The 24,699-nt window shown below is 37.8% G+C and overlaps 1 protein-coding gene and 1 pseudogene across 1 annotated transcript in view; one reads left to right on the forward strand and one right to left on the reverse strand.

Moving 5' to 3' along the window:
* Positions 1-1,546, reverse strand: part of LOC135231560 (mitochondrial inner membrane protease subunit 1-like) — a 60,550-nt pseudogene extending 59,004 nt beyond the window's left edge.
* OLA1 (Obg like ATPase 1) overlaps positions 1-24,699 on the forward strand; it is a 188,584-nt gene that overhangs the window by 94,670 nt on the left and 69,215 nt on the right. The window contains exon 5 of the mRNA XM_003406217.3: positions 13,710-13,885. Within this exon, the coding sequence (XP_003406265.1) occupies positions 13,710-13,885 (176 nt within the window). The remainder of the gene's footprint in view (positions 1-13,709; positions 13,886-24,699) is intronic.

Consider the following 24,699-nt stretch of genomic DNA (forward strand, 5'->3'; position numbering starts at 1 on the left):
TCTACTTGCTCAGTTCTGCTCCTCTGACTTTCTGTTGAGTTATCTAATTCTGTCATTTTATTGTTAATCTTCTGAATTTCCGATTTCTGTCTGGCTGTGGAGTTTTTCAGCTTATTAAACTTTTCATTATGTTCCTGAATAATCTTTCTAATTTCTTCAGTTGCTTTATCTGTGTGTTCCTTGGCTTGTTCTTCGTATTGCCTCATTTTCTTCCTGATGTCTTGATGTGTTCTGTATAGTAAACTTTTGTATTCTGCATCTGGTAATTCCAGGAATGCACTTTCATCGAGAAGATCCCTGGATTCTTTGTTTTGAGAGCCTGTTGAGGTGATTATGGTCTGTTTCTTCGTGTGACTTGATATTGACTGATGTCTCTGAGCCATCTATAAGTTATTGTATTAGTTTATGCTTGCTTACTGTGTTGTAGCTGCTTGCTTTGTTTTGGTATGCCCTTATGGGTTGCTTGAGTGCGCTAGCTTGATTATTTTCGCCTTTGGAGCTCTGGTGTCCTGTCCCCAGCTGGCTAAAGCTGTTATCATGTATATCAGTCTAGGAGTCCATTCAGTTTTCTTGTATGAATTCAGCTCAGGTTTCCAGGTAGCTGATATCAAGTGTGTGGTACAGGCTCTGTCCTACAGTCTTAGAGGGGCAGGTGTGATTGGCGTATATACTAGTATCTGATTACAGCAGGGGGGTCATGCTCTGAATAAGGCAGGGGGCTGAGAACCAACCCCCAAGTGTCTCTGAGGAAAACGTGTCTCTGTTCCTTAGAGCGTGCTGGTGGGTGGGTTCTGCAGAGGGACCATGGGCACCCAAAGTTTTTGGTTGTAAGTACTTGGAGGTACCAGTTATCTTTGGACCCCTGTCACGGGTGGCTGGGTGAACTGAGTGGAGCTGCCAGTCCTTAGGTCCCTGATGTGGGTAGGTGAGGACCTTGTTTAATAGGCAAAGCAATGTCAAATGTCAAACACCCACCTCTCCACCGCACAGCTGAAATGGTTGGAGTTTGCCAACAAGGGCCTATTCTCCCGAAATAGGCCCACACAGGTCCATGCAGGAGGGAAAGGTGCTCAAGGTCAACGGATGGTTTATGCCTGGGCAGGAGCCGCTTCTGTCCTGAGCTCCCCCAGTTAATGGAGCTAGCAAATTATCTTTCCCACCCAGGTTGCAAAATTTTTTCCTTCCCCAAGGCCAGGAGGGTGGCTCTAGGTGCTCACCAGGGTCTATCTCAGGCCCAGGGATTCAGCCGCTGATGCCAGCTTGGGGGTAGGGGTGGGGGTGGGGGCGTGGTAAAATACATGCAGGTACGTAGCTTTTGCCAAGAGCGCCGTTCTCCTCAGGTTCCCGAGGTGTGAGTGGGGTGTGTGGCTGGCTGCTTCTCCCTGAGGAGACTGCGGCTGAACGCCAGCACCAACCCGTTGCCGCTGCCGCTGCCGCCGCCACTGCTACCACTGCTACCACTGCTCCGGGAATGGTGCGTGAGGGCTCCCCATGATTCAGGTCCGGTAACTACTCTCCACTTCTGAAGGGCCTTCTTCCTCCTCATGCCCCTCAGTTCATTGTCTAAGCTTGCCTTTGATGCCCAGGACTCCCAGCTTGTCACAAATGTACTTGTTTCACTTGTTTTCTCGGATCTTTGTTGTAAAGAGGGCTCGACGGAAGCGTCTGTCTATTCCCCCATCTTGGCTCCACCTCTGGTCTTTCTTTTTGAGTTAGAATTTTGTCCTACATTTTTCTCCAGCTCTGTCTGGTACCCTCTATTGTGATCCCTGTCAGGTCAGTCAGTGGTGGTAGTCGGGCACCATCTAGCTGTACAGGATTCAGTCTGGTGGAGGTGCAATGTTTTGTTTTTGAGTCACTGCTTAAAAGTGTTATTTTTAATTTAAATGAACTCTTAAAAGTAGGAGAGAATGATGAACAAAAATTTTTAAGGTCTGTCAAACCTTGTTTTCTCCTGTACTAAATATCTATTTGTTTCAAGATTGGGAATGATTTTTACTTTTAGTATTGCTTGATTGCTTTCATATATGTTACCTACTTTGTGTAGAAGTCCTGAATGAATCGTTTATAGTTTCTTTAGTTTTAGATTGGCCCTTCAGTGTCACCCACGTGCAGATTTTATTTAACTAAGCTTTTTGAAAACCTTGATCAATTTTTGAATCTGTCAAAGGGGTAATAGTTTCCCTACAATGAGAGAGAAGGAGTGCAGAGGCGAGGGGAGAGAAACAAAGTGAATGCAAATTCTTCTGGCTACTCATAGTTTCATTCTTTTCCAACATTAAACTATTAGCCAATAGCATAGATTAGATTATTTTAGGACCTTTCCTATGTCTCAGTTTTTCTGAGACTTTAAAGGCTACTTTTGATTGATTTGTTATTGTAAATAAGTACAACCTACCAAGTCCAGTTACACTATTCCATTTTCACTTTTATATCAAGTAATTAACAGTTTACATTACTAGACCAACTATTTCCATTTTCGTATGTATTTTGATTCTCTGAAAATCCATAAGTTATACTAAATGTAATTTAAATCTGACACAACCTTTCTCTTTTGCTATCTCTGAGGATGGCAAATTGATTTTTGAACTAAATATGAATTGAGATGCCCTTCTGCCACTTTCTAACTCAGGGAAAGTAAAACTACGCATTTTATTTAATGCAGAGATATAGAAATATTATAAGCCTGAAGTCTAGCTGTGAGTTAAATTCTTTTTTTTTTTTTGTCATATCATTTATGGGAGGTAAGTAGGAACTGGCATTTTCCCAGTATTTATGAATAAAGCTATAGATGTTAAGTGAATTAGTAATGCAAGTTTAGCTCCTTACTCTCTCTTTAAATATTAATGAGGTATGAAATTATAAGGAAGTTGGGAACTGGAGTTCTGACATAAGATAAGACTTTGCTTTGAAAAATGGATAAGAAATTTGAAAACATACAAGATCTTTTTGAGCAGGAAATCTTTGTCTTGACTTCTACTATTGTATTTATCTTCTTCTACTGGTTCATCTTCTTAGGCTGGTTTATGAATGTGGTCCCTAACCTTTTAGTGATTTTGGTGGGACTCTGGGTGTTCAAAACATTTACTGTTTGCCACATAGGACAAAACTAGAAAGTAATGTAAAATAATCCAGCACATAGTGCATTTTGGTGCCATGATTTAGAACTACTATATATAATATATATATGTGTGTATATAGATATATTTAATTTTATTGTGCTTTAGGTGAAAGTTTACAGTACAAATTAGTTTCTCATTCAAAAGTTTATGCACAAATTGTTTTGTGACATTGGTTGCAATCTCTGCAATGTATCAGCACTCTCTCCCTTTCTCTTTACTCCGGGTTCCCCATGTCCATTCATCCACTTTTCCTGTCCCTTCCTGCCTTCTGTCTTTGCCTTTGAGCAGTTGTTGCCCATTTGGTCTTGTATACTTGATTGAACTAAGAAACACGTTCTTCAAATGTGCTATTATTTGTTTTATAGGCCTGTCTAGTGTTTGGCTGAAAGATGGACTTCAGGAGTGACTTCATTTCTGAGTTCGGGTATCCAGGGACCATACTTTTGGGTATTCCTTTAGTCTCTGTCAGACCAGTAAGTCTGGTCTTTTTTTGTGAATTTGAATTTTGTTCTACATTTTTCTCCCAGTCTGTCTGGGACCCTCTATTGTGATCCCTGTCAGAGCTGTCAGTGGTGATACCTGGGCACCATCTAGTTTCTGGGCTCAGGCTGGTGGAGGCTATGGTTCATGTGGCCCCTTAGTCCTTTGGACTGGTATTTTCCGTGTTTCTTTTGTTCTCTTCATTCTCCTTTGCTCCAGACGGGATGGGACCAATAATTGTATCTTAGATGGCCACTTGTAAGCTTTTAAGACCCCGGACACTACTCATTAATAGGATGTGGAATATTTTCTTTACGAACTATGTTATGCCAGTTGACCTAAATGTCCCCTGAGACCATGGTCCTCAGCCCTCAGCCCCAGTAACTCAGTCTTCAAGGTGTTTGGATGTGTCTAGGAAGCCTCTCTGACTTTGCCTTGGTCAAGTTATGCTGACGTCCCCTACCTTGCATGTTGTCTTTCCCTTCACCAAAGTTAACACTTGTCTACTATCTAGTTAGTAATTTCCCCTCCCCTTGTAACCCCTCACCTCCTTCAAAGGTTGGTTTTTTCTGTGTGCAATGTAAACCTTTTCTTGGATTTTTATAATAGTGGTTTCATACAGTGTTTATTCTTTTGTGATTGATTTATTTAACTCAGCATAATGTCCTCCAGATTCATCCATGTTGTGAGGTGTTTCACGGATTCGTCGTTGTTCTTTATCATTACATAGTATTCTATTGTGTATGTGTACCATAATTTCTTTATCCATTCATCTGTTTTTGGACACTTACGTTGTTTCCATCTTTCTGCTATTGTGAATAATGGACAGTGAACATGGGTGTGCATACATCTATTTGTGTGACGGCCCTTATTTCTCTAGGATATATTTTTAGAAGTGGGATTAAAATTACAATATATTTTAATTGAGAACCAGACTTACCTGATATTTACTTTCTCTATCCTCTACCTCTACCCATACCTGATGTTATACATTTTTATCTTCTACTGCTATCCAATACAACTTCTCAGTATGATCAGCTCTCTGGTAATCCTTTTTCATTTCAACCTTTGTATTTTTTCTGATGCTTTTCCCTGTTACTGGCCATGTGTTTCATCTACTTCACCTATGCTATTTTTTTCTATATTTAAAGGCCAGGCTGACGACCTATTATTAATTGTACTTACGTTTATTTAAAGCCCTTGCTATTGAGTATTCTGCCTTTTGAATACTTAGGCTTGTTTTCCCAGCCAGATGGTCCAGTCATTGAAACCAAGGTCCAGTAGTTTGGACCTTGGTCTCAATGACTGGGTATTGATATTTTGACTTTTTGTTTTTAATTCTCACAAGACTTAGCACATTGTTAGATATATAAGCAAGCTTTCTTCATTTGGGGAACTCATATTTAGTGAGACATTATAGTTTGCATGTATGTTCAGGGGATGGCAGTTTATGCATTGATTTATATGCCAAGGAATTCATTATCACTGCATTGTGTAGTAGTAGAAGATGAAAAAAACATAAGTCAGGTAGATCTACCTTGACCACATACCCTTTTACTCCCAGGAAAGCTCTACATATGCTAATTGGAATTCAAAGTTTCTGTGACAGATAATTTATAAAGCACTGCTGTGAAGCCTGCAGACTTCAGTTTATCATGTGTTTTAAAAATCTGTTTCTACATCTAGCTAGGGATGCTTTGCTTTTGAAAACTGAGTACAGTCCAAACTAAGTAGTAATGTAACAAAGCAGTTCAGTGAAATCCTACTTCCAAAGTATATTTTTATTTCTAAAAGCCTTTCATAGTTAGATTTAGCATCCTAAAGAGTATAGACTTACCCTTCTTACTAAAATCTTTACATAATATGACAGACTTTGAATGAATGAATGAGTGAAAAGGTGAGTGAATCAATCACTCATCATTTCTTCCACATCATATTAAGAAATAAATTTTATACAGAATATCTATTACCATGTGGATATTCGAACATAGCTCACCAAGTCAGATGCTGTTTATATGTTTTGACTGGCCCTCAGTAAAGGGGGTGTACAAATTATAAAAGTCACAACTTCAGTGTAGGCATTGCATTTATTCACTTGGTACATATATTTTATATTAGAAATGGTTTATATAACTAGAAAAAAATTGTTTATTTTATTTTACCTCCAAGCTTACTGGAGCCACTCAGGAGAGTTCTGGGCTGGAAATTCTGTCTGTGAGTATGTAATAGACAGGTAAGAGGAGAGGGTTTAGGACAAAGCCTTGGACATATCAACATCTGTAGATAGCTGGCGCAAAAAAAAAAGAAAAGGAATGGTTTGAGAAGGAATGGCTAGTGAAAATAGAAGAAGATCAGGAGGAATGTGGTTAGAAAGAATCAATGAAAGATACTACTTCAATACGCTTAAGTTAGATGCTACTGAGAGATCAGTCAAGATTCCTGGAGAATGGCTATTAGCATCATGAAGGTAGATCATTGGTGTTTTTTGAGATCAGTTCCTGATAGCATGTTGGAGACAGATTCCAGATTGCAGTGGGTTGAGTTATAAATAGGAGGTAAGATATAGGGAGCAGATACAAACAGCTCTTTCAAGAAGTTTGGCTCTGAAGTGAAGGAGAGAAAGCAGTAACTGGAGTGAGAATTAATGTCAAGATTCCAGGGGTAACAGAAATGATTGATTTAATGTAGAATCTTAAGTGTATTAAAATATTAATAGGAAAGTATTGTCGAGAATGGAGGTGATACAAATATAGGAGAGAGAGGCCTGATAGACTGAAATCTCAGAAAACAGAACAATCTATGGAGCAAACCTACTACTTGGGAGAGGGTGGGATGCAGAGCAGAGCTGGTGGCCATAAATAGTAGAAGGTGACGTTTTCTTTTTTACTGCTGAAAAGAGGGAAAGGTTGGATAAAAACACAAAGGGGCTTGGTTCTGTAGAGATGACATGCATTTTCCTTATGAAGCAGAAAAGTTAGGTCATCCGCTGAGGAAAGAGTTGGGAATGTGAAACAAGCCATGAAGGTTAGAAAAGAGTGCCTTGTTGTGAAAGGAAGCATTTTAGGATTGCTGGGTAAGAAATCTGTGATGGAATCCAGTCCAAACCTAGCTTGTGGTTAATTTTCTCTTATCACAAATAATTTTTAAATGAGAGTTTACTACAATTAGGATTATTTTTAGCTACCCGCTATATATATAGAAATGTATAGGCATAAAATACTTTTTATGGTAATAATGGTTTTTTTCCTGTGGCTCACTGCAAAACCAAAATTTTGGCTAAAAATTGTGCAAATTTTTCTGCAAGTTAAACTTTTTAATTATATTTTTAAACCTATGACTTGTTTTTATAAAAGCAATGCGTGTTCATTATAAAAGGTTTAAGTGATGCAAAATTGATAAAGAAGATAAAAAATTGCTCAATGGGTCACTATCCAGAAATTATTTTTCTTAGCACTTGGTCAGTGTCATTAAGAGAGACGAAGAATTTTATATAAATGTGATTATATAAACAAACAAACAAAAAAACCAAACCCAGTGCTGTCGAGTCAATTCCGACTCATAGCGACCCTATAGGACAGAGTAGAACTGCCCCATGGTTTCCAAGGAGTGCCTGGTGGATTTAAACTGCTCACCCTTTGGTTAGCCACCGTAGCACTTAAGCACTATGCCACATACTATTTTAAATAGAATACTAAATTATATCTTATTGTGTAAATGAATGAGAAACTGAAGTGATATAGAAGAAGTTACTAAATTTCAGATAATTCCTGTGGTTGTCTGGTCTCACTTCCATATTAGAGTATATTAAATGAATGGTCTGCAGTCTGTATCTGTTCCTGACAATGCAAAACAGCTTGGCTAGATGTAAAGTTTTTGAGTCACTTTTTCTTTCTCTTAGAACTCTGAAGACATCATTCTATTACCTTTTGGTATGGAGCTAGTTACTTTGGAGAATTTTGAATCCTTATGTGTAACTTTATTTTACTGCTTATATGTCCATAGTATTATTCTTTTGTTCTTGGTGATTTGTATGGCATCGATTCTGTATTGGTTGGTTGACCAAACAGCAGTTGATAAAGTTTAATTTTTGTTTCAATGTTTGTTTGTGCCAGCTCACTTGGAAAGTTAAACTTTGAAAGTGGCTGGGATTTCTAAGTGGGCCACCTTAACTGGTAGGATCTCTTTCACAGACTGTGAGAGCTCTTACTTATGGTGTTTTCCCTTATATAATTAGCTCATTTAGAGTATAGAGGAAGGAATGTTCTCAAAACTGAATGAATTTAGAAATGCTAAAATTTAGTTCTTTTGTACTCTTGAGTTACAAGAAATAAGAGATTAGGTCCGTGTTTACTTCCTGAGTCTCATCTGATATATGGAAGAAATAGAATTAGAAGAGATATAGCAACTAAAGTATTTCTCAAAGAACTATTTTTTTGCCAAAGCCAGTGGTCAGTTTTCTGTGCTCATCTTTCTACAAATCTAAACAAGGTCGGGAGTTCGAACCCACTAGCTGCTCCATAGGAGAAAGGTGTGGCAGTCTGCTTCCATAAAGATTACAGCCTTGGAAACCCTATGGGGCAGTTCTACTCAGTCCTGTAGGGTCGCTATGAGTTGGAATCGACTCACCAATAACAGATAATACCTTCTTCTTTGATCTTCTCCCAGATGGTCACATTACTGCTTCATTCTGGCCAGTCTGGTCTCAGCTCTAGTGTTATCTCCTCAGAGAGATCTCCCTCGCTATCCTAGCTAAAGTACTTCACGGTAACCACCCCCCACCCACTCGTGTCCCGCAGCACTCATACAGTCGTTCTAACACATTATTCTAATTTGTACAGAATAGTACCAATATTGGAGCCTTCATAGTGCAGTGGTTAAAAGCTTGGCTACTAACCAAAAGGTTGGCAGTTCGATCCACCAGGCGCTCCTTGGAAACCCTATGGGGCAGTTCTACTCTGTCTGATAGGGTCACTATGAGTCAAAATTGACGGCAACAGGTTTGGTTTTGGGGGTTTTTAAGTGCCAAAATTAAAGTTTAAAAAAATCGGGTACTATCCCAACACCATCATAATGACCATAGTTAATATTTTCAGACATTAGTTTTGCTAAATGTAACCTTACCAGAAAAAAAGTCATCATTTTATACATCTTGATTCACATTTAATACTTTTGGGCTAAATTTATTTAAACAGGAAACTTTGTGATTAATGTAAGTGGGAAATTAGTATCACTTGGAAAAATCGAAGATGGTAATAAAAATAAATACAAGGAAAATAACAGTTTTATTAAATGTTTTCATCTTTAGAAGCTCTGAGGCTGAGGCTTGCTCTGTTAGCAAAAAAGTAGATTAGTAAATGTTAGACATTAAACACCAACAGCATCAAACTGAGACTTTCTCCTTGACATAAACAGAATGATTGAAAGGGAATTGAAATGGAAATAAGTTTCTCACAAAGTGATTGATTCAGTATAATTTAGTGTAGTTTTTTTAAAGATGTTTAATGCCATCTTCTGTACCAGTGCAGTGTTCTGTCTGGGGTAAACATTGTTTTCGTTAATGTGAGGTTGAAATAAGTAACTTTGGCCATGGACTAGAGTAAAAACGTGCTGATGAACTAGTAAGAATTAGTGGAGAAAACTTGTAAACCCTCAAAATTTATTTTAATCTATCCCAAGGTGAGCTTAGTAACATGAAAGTATATTGTTAAAAATTAATGTTTTGTGTATAATGCTATGGAATTCTTCTAAATTACTAATTCCTGCATCATAAAAAAATAAACAAATACATGCCTCAATTACTGAGAGAGTTCTGTGTGCCTTACATTCTGCTAAGCATTTTGCATATATTATCTGATTTAATCATACCTATGCTCTGAGAGAAGTATCTTTATTTTAAAGATGGGAAAATCAAATCTAGAGAGGTTAAGTAATTTGTGTAAGATTCTATGACCAGTAAATCTGTCTGGTTTCAAAGCCCATAGTCTTAACCACTGTTGTTGCTGTTTGATGCCATCAGGTCGGTTCTGTCTCATAGCGACCCTGTGCACAACAGAAAGAAACATTGCCGGGTCCTCTGCCATCCTCACAATCGTTACTGTGTTGGAGCCTTTTGTTGCAGCTACTGTGTCAGTCCATTTTGCTGAAGGTCTTCCTGTTTTTCGCTGACCCTCTACTTTTCCAAGTGTGATATTTGCCTTCAGGGACTGGTACCTCCTGATAACATGTCCAAAGTATGTGAGACACAGTCTCACCATCCTTGCTTCTAAGGAGCATTCTGGCTCTCCTCCTTCCAAAACAGATTTTTTCGTTCTTTCTGGCAGTCCGTGGTATATTCATTATTCTTCGCCAATACCATAATTCAGTTTCATCAATTCATGTTTGATCTTCCTTATTGTCCAGCTTTCCCATGCATATGAGGTGATTGAGAATACCATGCCTTGGATCAGGTGCACTTTAATCCTCAAAGTGATATCTAACACTTTTTAAAGAGGTCTTTTGCAGCAGATTTGCCCGATGCAATATGTCATTTGATTTCTTGCCTACTGCTTCCATGGGTGGTGATGGTGGATCCTGTTAAAATGATTCTTAACCACTAAATGTACTAAAAAGGATAAGATGTAAAGGAATGCTGTAACATAAATCTAGGGTGAAGTCTATTGACCCAGGGGCATGTCTTTGGAAAGTAATCCCTAATATTTCAGCTCTAAGACATTGAAAGTTGCCCAAATGGCCACCAAATGTATGGAACCTAAAACAGCTATTCTAGGCCTCATTTCATCACAAGCTATTCAGTTTTAAAGTATAGCTCCAGTGTTCCCTTCACTTAATTTTTATCTTAATTTTTGACAGTATTTATTTGCAAAAAATAGATTTAAGTTCTTGCCATAGCATGTTACCATCTCATATATGAATGAATATAATACTGATCCTTTGCAAGTTATGGTATATAAGCTTGGGGCATGAGAACAACAATGTAATCCAGAGTATATGGGGTCTGGTTTAAATTTTTTCGTTACAGTTGTTGTTAGTTGCTGCCAAGTCAGCTCGAACTCATGGCGACCCCATGTACAACAGAATGAAATGTTACCCGGTCCTATACCATCTTGATGATTGTTGGTGTGCTCAAGTTCATTGTTGTGACCATTGTGTATTTTGAATGCCTTTTAATTTGTTGTTGTGTGCCGTGAAATCAATACCGACTCAGCAACCTGAAGTGATAGAGTAACTGCCCCATAGGGATTTCTTGGCTGTGATATTTATGGGAACGGGTCTCCAGGTCTTTCTCCCATGGAGCTACTGGGTGGGTTCAAACTGCTGACCTTTTGGTTAGCAGCTGAGCATTTAACCATTGCGCTACCAGGGCTAAAAAAAAAAAAAAAAAACCCAAAACCATTGCCATCATGTGGATTTTGACTCATCAGCCCTAGAGGACAGAGTAGAACTTTTTTGGTTAGCAGCTGAGCTCTTAACCACTGCACCACCAGTGCTTTTCAATTTAGGGAGCTCATTTTCCAGCACTACACTACATTGGATAGTATACTACTGTGATCCATAGATTTTCATTGGCCTTTCTTCCTAGTCTTAGTTTGGAAGCTCTGCGGAAACCTGTCAACCATGGGTAACCCTGCTGGTATTTGAATTATCAGTGGCATAGTTCCCAGCATCATAGCAACATGCAAGCCTACACAGTACGACGAACTGACAGATAGGTAGTGGTTTCTTGTAATAGGGGAAATGGATTAGTAATGATCCATTCATAACCCTTTTCCCTGCCCATTCCTTGGCAGACTCTAGGCAAGGTACTTTCCAGCAAATAATTTGAAGTTTATAAAATATACAAGTAATCCCCCGCCCCCTTTTTAGTCTAGATTTTCTCTTTGGATTAGTGCACATTATCAGAGAATTTTGTTTTCTTTGCTCCCAGAAGAATTGCAGCTACTAAGTTCCTCCCTATTATCCACTGGATGGCATAAGTGGTTTACGCTCTACTACTAACCTAACGGTTGGCAGTTTGAGCTCACCAAGTGGTGCCATGGAAGAAAGGCCTGGCAGTCTGATTCTATGACGATTACAGCTAAGAAGACCCTATGGAGCATTTCTACGCTGTAACACGTGGGGTCGCCCTGAGTCGGAATCGACTCAACAACAATGGGTAATTTTGGAATTGCCATTTAAAACCTCTTAATGTGTCTGTTAAGGAGCCCTGGTGGCTCAGTGGTTAAGCACTTGGCTGCTAACCGAAAAGTTGGTGGTTTAAAACAGTCAAGCAGTTCTACAGGAGAAAAGACCTGGCAATCTGCTCCCATAAAGATTACAGCCTAGGAAACCCTATGGGGCAGTTCTGTTCTCTCATATAGGATTGCTATGAATCAGAATTGACTCAACGGCACCTAACAATAACAACAACAATGGGTTTGCTATAGGGATGTTGTTGAGAACATCACTTACTATAGTTAACGCATTGGTCCTTACAGAAAGACTACCATATAAGGTATTTTTTGTCCTGAGTGTCAGAAAAAGCTTAGTTATTTTTATATCTAACCATGTTTCTCTTTTTTTGTTTCGTTTTTTTGCTTTGGCTGCCAGGAAGCTAACTTTTATTTATTTATGTTTTATTCCACTGCACCATTTGTGTAAGATGCCTCAAATCATGACAAGGAGTAAACACTGCTGAGTGTCCAGGGAGACTTTTTTGTACTTTTCAAAGATTCAAAAATTTACCTAAATCACTATCTGTCTGATGTGTTTATTAGTAAAATCAGAGGTACCTCCTTGTTTCTTGCTAGTTTTGTTTGTATGAATTTGATATTATATAATACATTAGTTGTATGCAAAGAATACTTAAATATTACTTTAATGACTTATATTTTAATTGCAGTGACATACTTATCTTTATTATTATCATTTAAGACACAAACAACTTGTTTTTAATTCTGGGAAATTATATTAAAAACTCTTTGTAGACTCTAATGAGAATATCTTGGTCTTTGGTATCTAAGAATGAGCTATGTGCACAGTTTCTTTATTACTCTCAATCAGACGGTCTCTCATGGTTTCTATGGTACCTCTATCTAAATGAATTGACATTTTATGTTTGAAAAGCTCACATTTGGGGAGTATAATCTAATTGGTAATTTTAATGAACTTAATTTGTTATATATAAATATATGTTTATTTTTATTTAATTTGTTCATAAGTGTTTTTTTGTCAGTATGTCCTTGCTTTCTATTTACAATATTTCTTGTATTTGTTCATTTTTGTGATACTGTTCTTTATCTGGTAATTTGAGTAAATCCCAGTTGAATTATGTTGCCACATTATGTCTTCAAAAGGGCATAAAGTCAGTACACATGCTTCAGTAATATCTGGTTGTTTTACCCTTATGTTTCCAGTTGGCAATTTGAAATTATGGCTTCAACTGCACTTTAAATACGTGATAATAGCATGTGTTTCTAATAAGGGCCAGCACCATTTTGTTCAGATAGTGTGAATGGTTGTCACTCATATATGACAAATGCACCTTCATCTGCTTCTTTGATAGCCCCCTAAAAACCATACCCTCAAATCAGGCCGATGAAATTAGCTGCTGTGTAAATTGTGTGTCTGAGTGGTTCATTATCTAATCACCGTCAGAACCACAGTGATAAAGTAAATTGAAGCAGGGAAGAGGTCTGCCAGATGATTTCAGGCCTTCTTCCCTCCTCACACCCCCCAAATCTGGTTTCCCTTGGAAACCCTAATAGTACCGTTTAGAACTTCACGCTTTCATGCCTGGAATTCAATGTCTTTTAATGTACCAAACTTGGAAATGCCAGTAGTTTGGGAACATAATTTTCTTTCTGTAAAGACCATAATTTTATTTATTTGCATCAGTTTTCAAAATGTTGAGACTCTTAAACTACCATTTTGTTTTTAGTGCCCTAAATATTGCTAAAAGGCGGGGGGGGGGGGGCGGATACTATGTCCTACATGCATAGAATTTAGAATAATTTATTGACTATAGTTATTTTTTAACCTTCTAGGATTCTTTTACTCCTACTCACTCTAATTATAATGACCCTACATATTGTTTGTTTATTGAAATTCCTTCCCTTTAATTCATTTTAGGTGCTTTTGAAGATGATGATATCACGCATGTTGAAGGAAGTGTAGATCCTATTCGAGATATAGAAATAATACATGAAGAGCTTCAGCTTAAAGATGAGGAAATGTTTGGGCCCATTATAGATAAACTAGAAAAAGTGGCTGTGAGAGGAGGAGATAAAAAACTAAAACCTGAATATGTAAGTAAAAATTTACAGCTTCTTTAGATACCTAAGTTCATTTTCTTCATTAAAAACTGTTTTTTAAATAAAGCACATAAAAATCTAATATTCTTATGGAATTTCAAAATCCCAGGGTCATTACTGCTTAAAAAATTGCTAAAAAAAACTATTTTTGGGGGCAGCCAAGGGTCATAGTGACAGGCTACTTAAGGTCTTCTTAAGGAAGCCATATTTACGAGTGATCTCTTGAGTGTTTTATATAGTTACCAGGTAGACCCTTAGGTGTTAGTGTTAAGAGAAGTGTAGTTTTATGGTAGGAAAAAAACAACTGGGTTTAGAGAAGTGACTGAATGTATGAGTTCCATGGTTTTGAAGAAGTGAGTAATACAAGGAATTGGTCTTTCATGGGGTGTGCCTGACTGAACGTACTATTAAAAGTAGATAGATGGTTTTAATCTTTTATGGAGTGAAAACACAAATCACTGTCCTAAATTGAAATGTGTTTTCTATCACATTTTTAGTGAATAATTATTAGCAACAATATAATAAATGTTTGAAAGTCAATTTTGAAGCTTTTAATTTAAATATGATCAAATTGTATTTTACATAAAAAAGCACTACCGTAACTGCACATTTTCTCACTTATCAAAATCTTCTATAAACTATTTTGCTTTTTTTATTCCTTTGCCATAGAAAAGATTCTTTTCCTTCCTTTTTTTTTTTTAAAAAAACAATTACAGTTTTATTATAGGGAAAAAAAAAAGATACTAATGAAGAAATGCAAAGGGAGATGGCTGGGAGGGTCTCCAGTGTGATGCTTCATATCTCCCAAAAAAAGATGCATCACTCTCCCAAGCATTGATGTTTTTCACCAACCAGGAAGCTCATGGGGATTCAGTGTCCAGAGCTTTTACTGGAGTCGTATTATGTAGGCATGATTGATTAGCTTTACTTTCTTTTAAAATTTTGTATTTATTTTTAATATTCTCATTACAGAAACTGATTATTGCATCTTTTTCCTTCATGAATTATATTTAATAAGTTTGAAAAACTCACAGTTGAGTAAGGAGCTCCACATTATTAAAGAAGAAATCAGTTATAGGATCAACCTTTAAACTTAGGTGTACTCTCAGTAAATTGTGATTGAAAGCAGTGGCATCACTGAGGGGATGTGGACTGCACTGGGCGATATGGTCAGTGGGGGTGACACCAAAATGACTGTCTGTAAAATTTTTGTGCGGTATGTCAGCAGAAATTTATTATCTTTTATAAAAATATCCCAGTAGTTCGTTATAACAACAAAAACATCTTTTATAAGCCCAGCTTACATGTATCAATATACCTACAAGGCTAAAACTCTATGCTAATTTACTTTTTGAACCTTCTAACATGCTCCAGTTGGAGCTGTCATTATTACCCACCCAATTCAATGATATTTCAAATTGCCTGGTTTCATCTGCACATGCTACAAGCACACACTGTTGTTTTTGTTGCTGCCGTTGTTTTTATAGTTGCTGATTTTTGTCAGATTTTCTGGTGTTTTAGCTTCAATATTGTGATAATTAGTATTTGTGACCCTGTATCAATAACTTTTTTGAAAATGAAGTAGTAATTAAAGGAAAAGAAGGAGTGATGTACGGGAATTACGATTTTATGAGTAACGTTAGTACAAAAAAATTACTAAGAATTTTGTGTGGTCTGGTACAGGAGGAGGTGCGTGGAGGGGGTGACACCATGAGTTACTGCACTAGGTGACACCAATCCTAGTGGTGCCACTGGTTGAAAATGCCCTGAACTTGAAACAACAGAGACCCATATTGTGCTACCAATATCCTAGATAGTTTGGAACAAGCCCAAAGAACTTTACTTCTTTTAACCTCATGGTTATTTCCTATTCAAATAGACTGGGGAAAAGAAGGAGATTTGTCTGAGGAAACTGTACAAGATTTAAGGAAAAGGGGTGTCAAATGCATGGGTATGAAAACTATTCCCCTTTGAAAAGGAGAAAAAGAATTGTGAGAAAGAGTTCTTGGGATTAAAAGTGATTTATTTGCCTTAAACATTGTGTTTATTAATTAGTATGAATCCTTAGGCAGTCATCCTTTAGTTAATTGAGACATAACTAGCATCTGTAAGTCTTTTAGAAACATTAACTGTCTTAAAAATAAACTTACCCATCCTGTTTTACTTACTGTGGGAGAAAAGGGGACTCAGACTGTTCTGAAATTCTTGAGCTACCATTTCCTGTCTTTTCCTCTCAAAGACAACCTGAATGTTTAATGCTATTACTTTACTGTAAGAACATTTTCTTCTTAATTGTCCCCATTTTCCTAGAAATTCTGTGTAAGATTTGAAAGCATAGTACGGATTTGTGCTTACAAAGAAATCTAAACACCTTCTCCCATTTTTCCCTTTACTGTCAAGCTCTTCTGGATAGATAGAAAGCATTATAGCCTAAGTTTCCCATCTCATCTTTTCCTCAGATTAGATTTAGCTCTTCAGAATAAACTACAGGTTAGTGTTCCTCAACTTTTTCTTCATTATCACCTCATCTAAGGAATAATTAAATTATATATTTTTATTTATTGAGCCACGCACTGTTGGACACTTTACATGTGATCTTATTTAAACTTCACAATAACCTGAAAGGTATATATTATTATTATTATTCCCATGTTACAACTGAGGAAACTAAGATTTCAAGAGGTTTTATCCACTATCCAAGTTTTCACACTCAGTAAATCGTGGATCAAGTTTTTTTCAACCAGATCAGCTGCTCCAGAGTCTGTCTCGTTTTTTTTTTCTCTCAACATTTTCTTTCTAAAATATGACATGGAAAAAATATATTAACCTCATGTGTATAGTTTAAACTCTAGTAAAGCCACCCTCACATGTCAAGAAATGTACATTACTAACCAAAACCAAACCCACTGCCATCAAGTCGATCCCGACTCATAGCGACCCTATATAGAACAGAGTGGAACTGCCTGATAGAGTTTCCATGGAGCGCCTGGCGGATTCAAACTGCTGACCTCTTGGTTAGCAGCTGTAGCACTTAACCACTACGCCACCAGGGTTTCCAACATTACTAGAACCCCAAAATTCTCCCATGCCATAACAGTTTAACTTCTTCTATCCTCTCATAGCTAACCACTATTGTGACTTTTATAGAAATATCCTTGCATTTCTTATGCTGCTACCAGTGTATGTGCCCCCTAAACAATATGTATTAGTTTAGCCTGATTTTGAACTTTATATAAATAATATCATAGTGCATGTATTTGTGTGAGCATTTTTTACTTAACATTGTTTGTATAGTTTATCCATGTTGAATTTATCTTTTAATTAGTTTATTTTCCTTTCTGTAAACTGTTCTATTGAAAGAATATACCATAAGTTTTAAATCTATTCTGTGGATGGGCATTTGAATCCTCCCCCACCACCCGTTTTTGATAGTTGCGAACAATGCTGCCATGAACATTGTTTTGCATTCTGGTGTACACAGGGTACTGTTGTTGTTAGCTGTCCTTGAGCTGGTCCCCGACTCACGGCAACTCCATCATAGCAGAAGGAAACAGTACCCAGTCGGGAATCATCCCCCCAATCAGTTGCAGACAGGACCATTGTGATCTGTAGGTTTCTTTATTGGCTGGTTTTCAGAAGTAGATTGTCAGGCCTTTCTTCTTAGCCTATCTTAGCCTGGAAGCTGTGCAGAAACCTGTTCCACATCTAAATGAATAATTCATTTTATAAGGATCAGCACAAAAGCTGGTTCCTGTGAGGAGCAGGTTAAAGATGTCCCAAATGCTCGACTTTTCCGAGCTGTTGTACTACTCCATCTTCTCTAACATCAACTTTTCCCTCTCCCTTCGGTCTTTGGGTTCCCTAATTCACTGCAACTTCTCACAGAACTCACAAATCATATAAAAGAAATGGCTAACGTGGTTGTGGAGGAGGCTGGCAAGTCCCAAATTTGTGGGTCAGGTGTTGGCTTCTCCCTGACCCTCAGTCTCTGCCCAAAGGCAGTCAGCTTTCTTACACCGTGGGCTGGGAAGCCCACTGCGCCGTCTCCTGTGGGTCTTTCCTGCCAATCTCCTTCCTTGGTGGTAGTGGGTCCTTACTTCTGCTCTGAAATTTGCTCTTTTAAGGGAAAACTGACCAGTCCCCTTGGTGGGCCAGATATCTTATTTTCACAGCCCTGCCCAATCACCTGGGTGGGAGTTACAAGGCCATGGCAAGAAAGGCCATACTAAGTAATTCATCACACTGCTGCTGCATAGCAATACTGACAGATGGGTGGTAGCTGTGTATGAGTGCATTGGCCAGGAATCAAACCTAGGTCTCACATAGAAGTGAGAGTTCTACCACTGAACCACCATTCCTCCCACGCCTCCGCATTTAAGGGTAGCCTATCCTGAAGTACAACACCGTCAGTTATAGGATAATATCCATACACCTACAAGGAAGACCAGTTAATATGACTATTATTCAAATTTACACACTAACCACTAATGCCAAAGATGAGGAAATTGAAGACTGCTACCAGCTTCTGCAGTCTGAAATTCATCGTTCAGTCAGAATGCATTGATGATTACTGGCAATTGGAATGCAAAAGTTGGAAACAGAAAAAGGATCAATGCTTACAAATGTGGCCTTTGTGATAGAAACACACTGGAGGCTGGATGATAGATTTTATAAGACCAGTGACCTATTCGTTAGAAATACTTTTTTTCCACATCATAAGTGATGTCCGTACACGTAGGCCTTGCCAGATGGAATACACAGGAAACAGATCAACTACATCTGTGGAAAGAGATGATAGAGAAGCTCAATATCATCAGTTAGAACAAGGCCATGGGCTGACTACGAAACAGACCATCAATTGCTCATGTGTAAGTTGAAGTTGAAGCTGAAGAAAATTAAAACATGTCCATAAGAGCCAAAGTACAGCCTTGAGTATATCCCACCTACGTTTAGACACCCTTGATTTCATGCATTGAACAGTAATGACCTAAGACTGGGTGAGTTGTGGGATGACATCAGGAACATCATACATGAAAAAAAAACAAAGTTTATTAAAAAGAAAGAAAGAAAAGACCAAAATGGATGTCAGAAGAGACTCAAACTTGCTCTTGTACATAGAGTAGCTAAATGGAATGGAAGAAATGATGAAGAGCTGAACAGAAGATTTCAAAGGGCAGCTTGAGAAGACAAAGTAAAGTATTATAATGAAATATGCAAACACCTGGAGTTAGAAAACCAAAGCGGGGGGGAACATACTAAGCATTTCTTAAGCTGAAAGAACTGAAGAAAAGATTTAGACTTTGAGTTGCAATACTGAAGGATTCTGTGGGCAAAATATTGAACAACAGAGGAAGCATCCAAAGAAGATGGGAGGAGTACACAGAGTCACTGTACCAAAAAGAATTGGGCCGCATTCAACTATGTCAGGAGGTAGCATATGATCAAGAACTGATAGTACAGAAGGAAGTCCAAGCTGTACTGAAGACATAAGCAAAAAACAAGGCTCCAGGAATTGACAGAATATCGGTTGAGATGTTTCAACAAACTGATGCAGCGCTGGAGGCACTCACATGTTATGCCAAGAGATTTGGAAGACAGCTACCTGGCCAACCGACTAGAAGAGATCCATATTTTTGCCCATTCCAAAGAAAAGTGATCCAACAGAATATGGAAGTTATCGAACAATATTAGTAATGTCACACACAAGTAAAATATTGCTGAAGATAATTAAAAAACAGTTGCAGTGTCCACAGGAAATTGCCAGAAATTCAAGCCAGATTCAGAAGAGGATGTGGAACAAGGGATATCATTGCTGATGTTAGATGTATCATGGCTAAAAGCAGAGAATACCAGAAACATGTTTACCTGTGTGTTATTGACTATGCAAAAGCATTTGACTGTGTAGATCATAACAAATTATGGATAACATTGTGAAGAAGGGAATTCCGGAACACTTAATTGGACTCATGCGGAACCTGTACATAGACCAAGAGACAGGCCTTCAAACAGAACAAGGAGATACTGTGTAGCTCAAAATCAGGAAAGGTGTGTGTCAGGGTTGTATCCTTTCATCATACTTATTCAGTCTGTATGCTGAGAAAATAATCTGAGAAGCTGGACTGTGTGAAGAAGAACATGGCATCAGGATTAGAGGAAGACTCATTAACAACTTGCAGTATGCAGAGGACACAGCCGTGCTTGCTGAAAGTGAAGAGAGCTTGAAGCACTTACTGATGATCAAGATCAAAGACTACAGTCTTCAGTGTGGATTACACCTCAACCTGGAGAAAACAAAAATCCTCACAACTGGACCAATAAGCAACATCATGATAAAAGAAAAGATTGATGTTGTCAAGGATTTCGTTTTACTTGGATCCACAGTCAACACCCATAGAAGCAGCAGTCAAGAAATTAAGCAACATATTGCATTGGGCAGATGTGCTGCAAAAGACCTCTTTAAAGTGTTGAAAAGCAAAGGTATCACTTCGGGGACTAAGGTGAGCCTGACCCAAGCCATGGTCTTTTCAGTTGGCTCATATGCATATGAAAGCTGGATGATGAATAACGAAGACCAAAGAAGAATTGGTGCCTTCGAATTATGGTGTTTGTGAAGAATATTGAATATACCATGGACTGCCAAAAGAATGAACAAATCTATCTTGAAAGAAGTACGGCCAGGATGCTCCTTAGAAGCATGGTTGGTGAGACTTTGTCTCACGTACTTTGGACATATTATCAGGAGGTACCAGTCCCTACAGAGGGACATCATGCTTGGTAAAGTAGAGGGCCAGTGGAAAAGAGGAAGAACCTGGACTAGATGGATTGATCCATTGGCAGCAACAATGGGCTCGAATATAGAAGCAATTGTGAGGATGGCGCGGGACTGGGCAGTGTTTCGTTCTTTTGTACATAGGGTTGCTATGAATCAGAACTGACTCCACAGCACCTAACAACAGCAACAACAGGGCGTACACCTAGAAATGATAATAAAAAACCAAAAAACAAGCCCATTGCCTTCGAGTCAATTCTGACTCATGGCAACCCTATAAATGGCAATAGTCTATGTATATTTTCAACTTTACTAGGTAATATGACAGTTTTCTTAGCGTATGAGAGTTTTCATCCTGTTGCCAGCACTTTGTATTGTTAGATATTTTTCATTTTTGCGTTTTGTTATCTGTCTAATGGTATTTGGTTGTGAGTTTAATTTGAAATTGCCTATTTCAAAAGTTGAGCGCTTTTTTATGTTTATTGGCCTTTCAGGTTTTACTTTTTTGTGAAGTGCCTGTTTTCTTTTGTTCATTTTTCTATTGGATTAATGTCTTTTAATTAATTTGTTTAAGTTATTTATGTATTTTGAACACTATTTCTTGTTGTAAATGGATTGCAAATGTCTTTTACTCCATGGCTTTTCTTTTTGTTCTTTTTATGGTATCTTTTGATAAGCAGGTCTTAATTTTAACATTAGTGCTTTTTGTGTCTTGCCTAAGAACTCTTTCCTACCTTACTGTCATCAAGGCGATCACCTATCTTGTTTTCTAAAAGCTTTATTGTTTTACCTTTCACATTTAGGTCATTAAGCCACCCAGAATTTTTTTTTTGGAACGGTGCGAGGTAGATGTTCAATTTTATGTTTTTTTTTTTTTTTTCATGTGGAAAGCCAGTAGTTCTAGTACCATTTATTAAAAAGACTGTCCTTTCTTTACTCCAATGAAGTGCCACCTCTGTCATAAATCAAAGAGCTGCTGGCATTTTTGCTTTTTCCTGAGGACTGGTGAATGGCTCCAGGTAAAAGCAACAGTGAGGTCCCAGACCTGCTGCAGGTTAGTGTGAGGAGGGGAAGATGGAGTGAGGGGTTTATGTCCTACAAAATCTCTGGCTTCAGATTTGTTCCCTACCTTTTTCCTATAGTTCCTTCATTCCCTGCTGTCACCATTCTCTCATTTGGATAAAGGACACTTACAGTCTGCTCCTGGGATCAGCACTGTCACTATTACCATCACCTGGGATCTTGGGAGAAATACAAGCTAAAGCTCTACTAAATCAGAATCTCTTGAAATGGGAGCAAGAATCTGTGTTTTATCAAGCTCTGTAAGTGATTCTTATACATGCTAAAGTTTGGGAGTCACTGCTCCAGGCCAGCCAACCACCCAGGGAGTAGAAGTGGCTTAGATCTCCCTACCCCCACCCCCTGTTCTTGGGCTGGTAAATGCTTCATTATCTTATCAGGTCCTTGGTACTATTAAGAAGATATTTTCTGTATTTAGACCTGTCTTCTTGTTATTGTTGGCTTTAGAGAGGGGGTACCCTGAACCACTTATTCTATCATTATTGGAAGTGGTGGCTCCAACAATTGTCCGTTATCATAATTTAACACTACGGCAGTTGGTCAGAATAGAAACCAACCTTAACCAAAGAAAGGTGCTTGAGGGTGAGTTAATTTTATAACTAGTCAGTTTATAAGTGAATATTTTTATATTATGACTACTTTGCCTTAAGCAAGTTACACAGCAATATAGTATAATCCTGCTTATGTAAAAAATATAACTTTATTCTTATAAATACATCAAAAGAGGTCTGGCAGTGATGGTTGCACAACATTGTGAAAGTAATTAATGCCAATGAATTGTACACTTAAAAATGGTTAAAAAGGCCAATTGTATGTTACATATATTTTACCACAATAAATTAAAAAATTTTAAGATAATAAAGTAAGCACAAACAAAAAATCTACAGTAAAGTAAAAAAGATAAAAATAATAGATGAAAAATTGGCATGGACATTGAAATCTATAAATAAAACTGGAGTGTGGAAAAAAGGGGTCTGGAGACACACTTCATAATGTTTTAAACAGTAGTTATATCTGCAAAGAAAGGTGGGTGTGGGAGAATGATTGGGCTTTTTTTTTTTTTTTTACCTCTATACCTCTGTTATTTGACTTTTTTTAATAGCAGTACATTATTTTTATATTAAATATTTTTTTATTTAGGGAAAATGGTCTAAGGAAAGTATTTCCTTTTGGTAGCCACCAGAAAAAAAGTTAAATACATATACATTGTCCTTAGATGTTTCTGGCCTTTTTTCATCAAACTGTAATTTTAGAGTCACTGCTAGAGGAAGATTTTAGAAGTTTCTGTATAAACTAGGAACAGGTTAGTTTTGCTAACCTGAAAAATAGTATAACCCGTTGTTGTCAAGTTGATTCCAACTCATAGTGACCCCATAGGACGGAGCAGAACTGCACTATAGGTTTCTAAGACTAATCTTCACGGAAACATTTGCACATCTTTCTCCAGCAGAGTGACTGTTGGATTTGAACCACCGACCTTTCAGTAGCAGCCAAACTCTTAACATTGTTGCCATCAGTGCTCCTTGAAAAAATTGAAGAGGCAATGTAATTTTTAAATGAAGGTTAAAAAGAAACTCCTATGAGTTTTCTGAAGAGTGTATGTACCATTTGCCTTTTAATCTAAACCATATCTTAGGCTGGATTCCCTCAAGCAAACCCTGAGGCAAGGATTAGAGTACTAGTAGTTTCTTTGAGAGGTGATCTCAGGAGGCACACATTAAGGAGTGCAGAACTGACAGGGAAAGGAAAGAAACCAATACGAAGTGTGTAAATGAGCAGATTCATTTCTGCCGGGGACCCCTGTAAAACAGTGTAGGACATGCACTGGAGTATTCCTGCTGGAAAAATGAGAAAGCTGTGGTAATTGTCAACTAATTTCCATCGGTCATTGGTTGAGGGTTGCTCCTAGCGATGTTTGCTCCCTGGCACATGATGTCTCTGTGGACTGAGCACAGCTCTTAGGCAAAGTTATATATACTTACAGTAAGAAGCCATCAGGAAGTACTGGATGGATGAGCATGAAGGGTATGTGGGCAGGAAACCAGTAGCCTCTGCTGCACTGTGTATCTGTTCATCCAGTATACATTTAAAATTTTTGTTTTAATCTTTCCATTTATTTTTAGTTGTTTTTTCAGATCACTTTTTGGTTTAATTTGGTTGAGTTAGTATCCCCATAAACTCATTATTACCAGCCTCAAATAGGCCCTCAACAGTATCCAGCTTTCTTATTTGTCCTTTTAGTCTTTGCTACAACTGCTTCAGTTCTTCCCTACTGTCTTGAAACCTCTAATTTTTGCCCATTCCATACTTTCATCCATCCTTACCCCCAGCAAATGACCTTGCCTCCTACTTCATACATACCAAAAAACTGAATCCATTTGCCATTGAGTTGATTCTGACTCCTAGCGACCCTATAGGACAGAGTATAACTGCTCCATAGGGTTTCCAAGGAGTGCCTGGTAGATTTGAACTGCCAACCTTTTGGTTAGTAGCCAAACTCTTAACCACTACACCACCAGGGTTTCCACTTCATACATACATGCATGCATACATACATACATAAATAAATACATACATACATGGATGCCATTGGACATAGGAGTTCTCTTAATTTTCCACTTGCCAAATCTAAGTCTACTAATACCGCTTTACTCCTCCTTTCTGTGGCCAGTTGTTGCACAGATTCTTTGGATCTTATCTCCCTTACTCTTCAGAAACCTTACACTGTTAGTCATTTTTTTTTTCTTAATAGCTGTATCGAGATACAATTTATATACTATAAAGTGTACCATTTTAAAGTATACAATTCAGTGGGTTTTAGTATATTCACAAAGTTTTGTTTCCAGCACCATTAATCCCTGCTTTCTTGTTTATTCAACTTGTACCTCTCAAACTATATTGTTTTTATCATTTAAAGATGGCTTTTTTATCTTAAAAAAAAAAAAAAAAACTCTTCCTA

The sequence above is a fragment of the Loxodonta africana genome, chromosome 6 (assembly GCF_030014295.1).
Source record: "Loxodonta africana isolate mLoxAfr1 chromosome 6, mLoxAfr1.hap2, whole genome shotgun sequence".
NCBI lineage: Eukaryota > Metazoa > Chordata > Mammalia > Proboscidea > Elephantidae > Loxodonta > Loxodonta africana.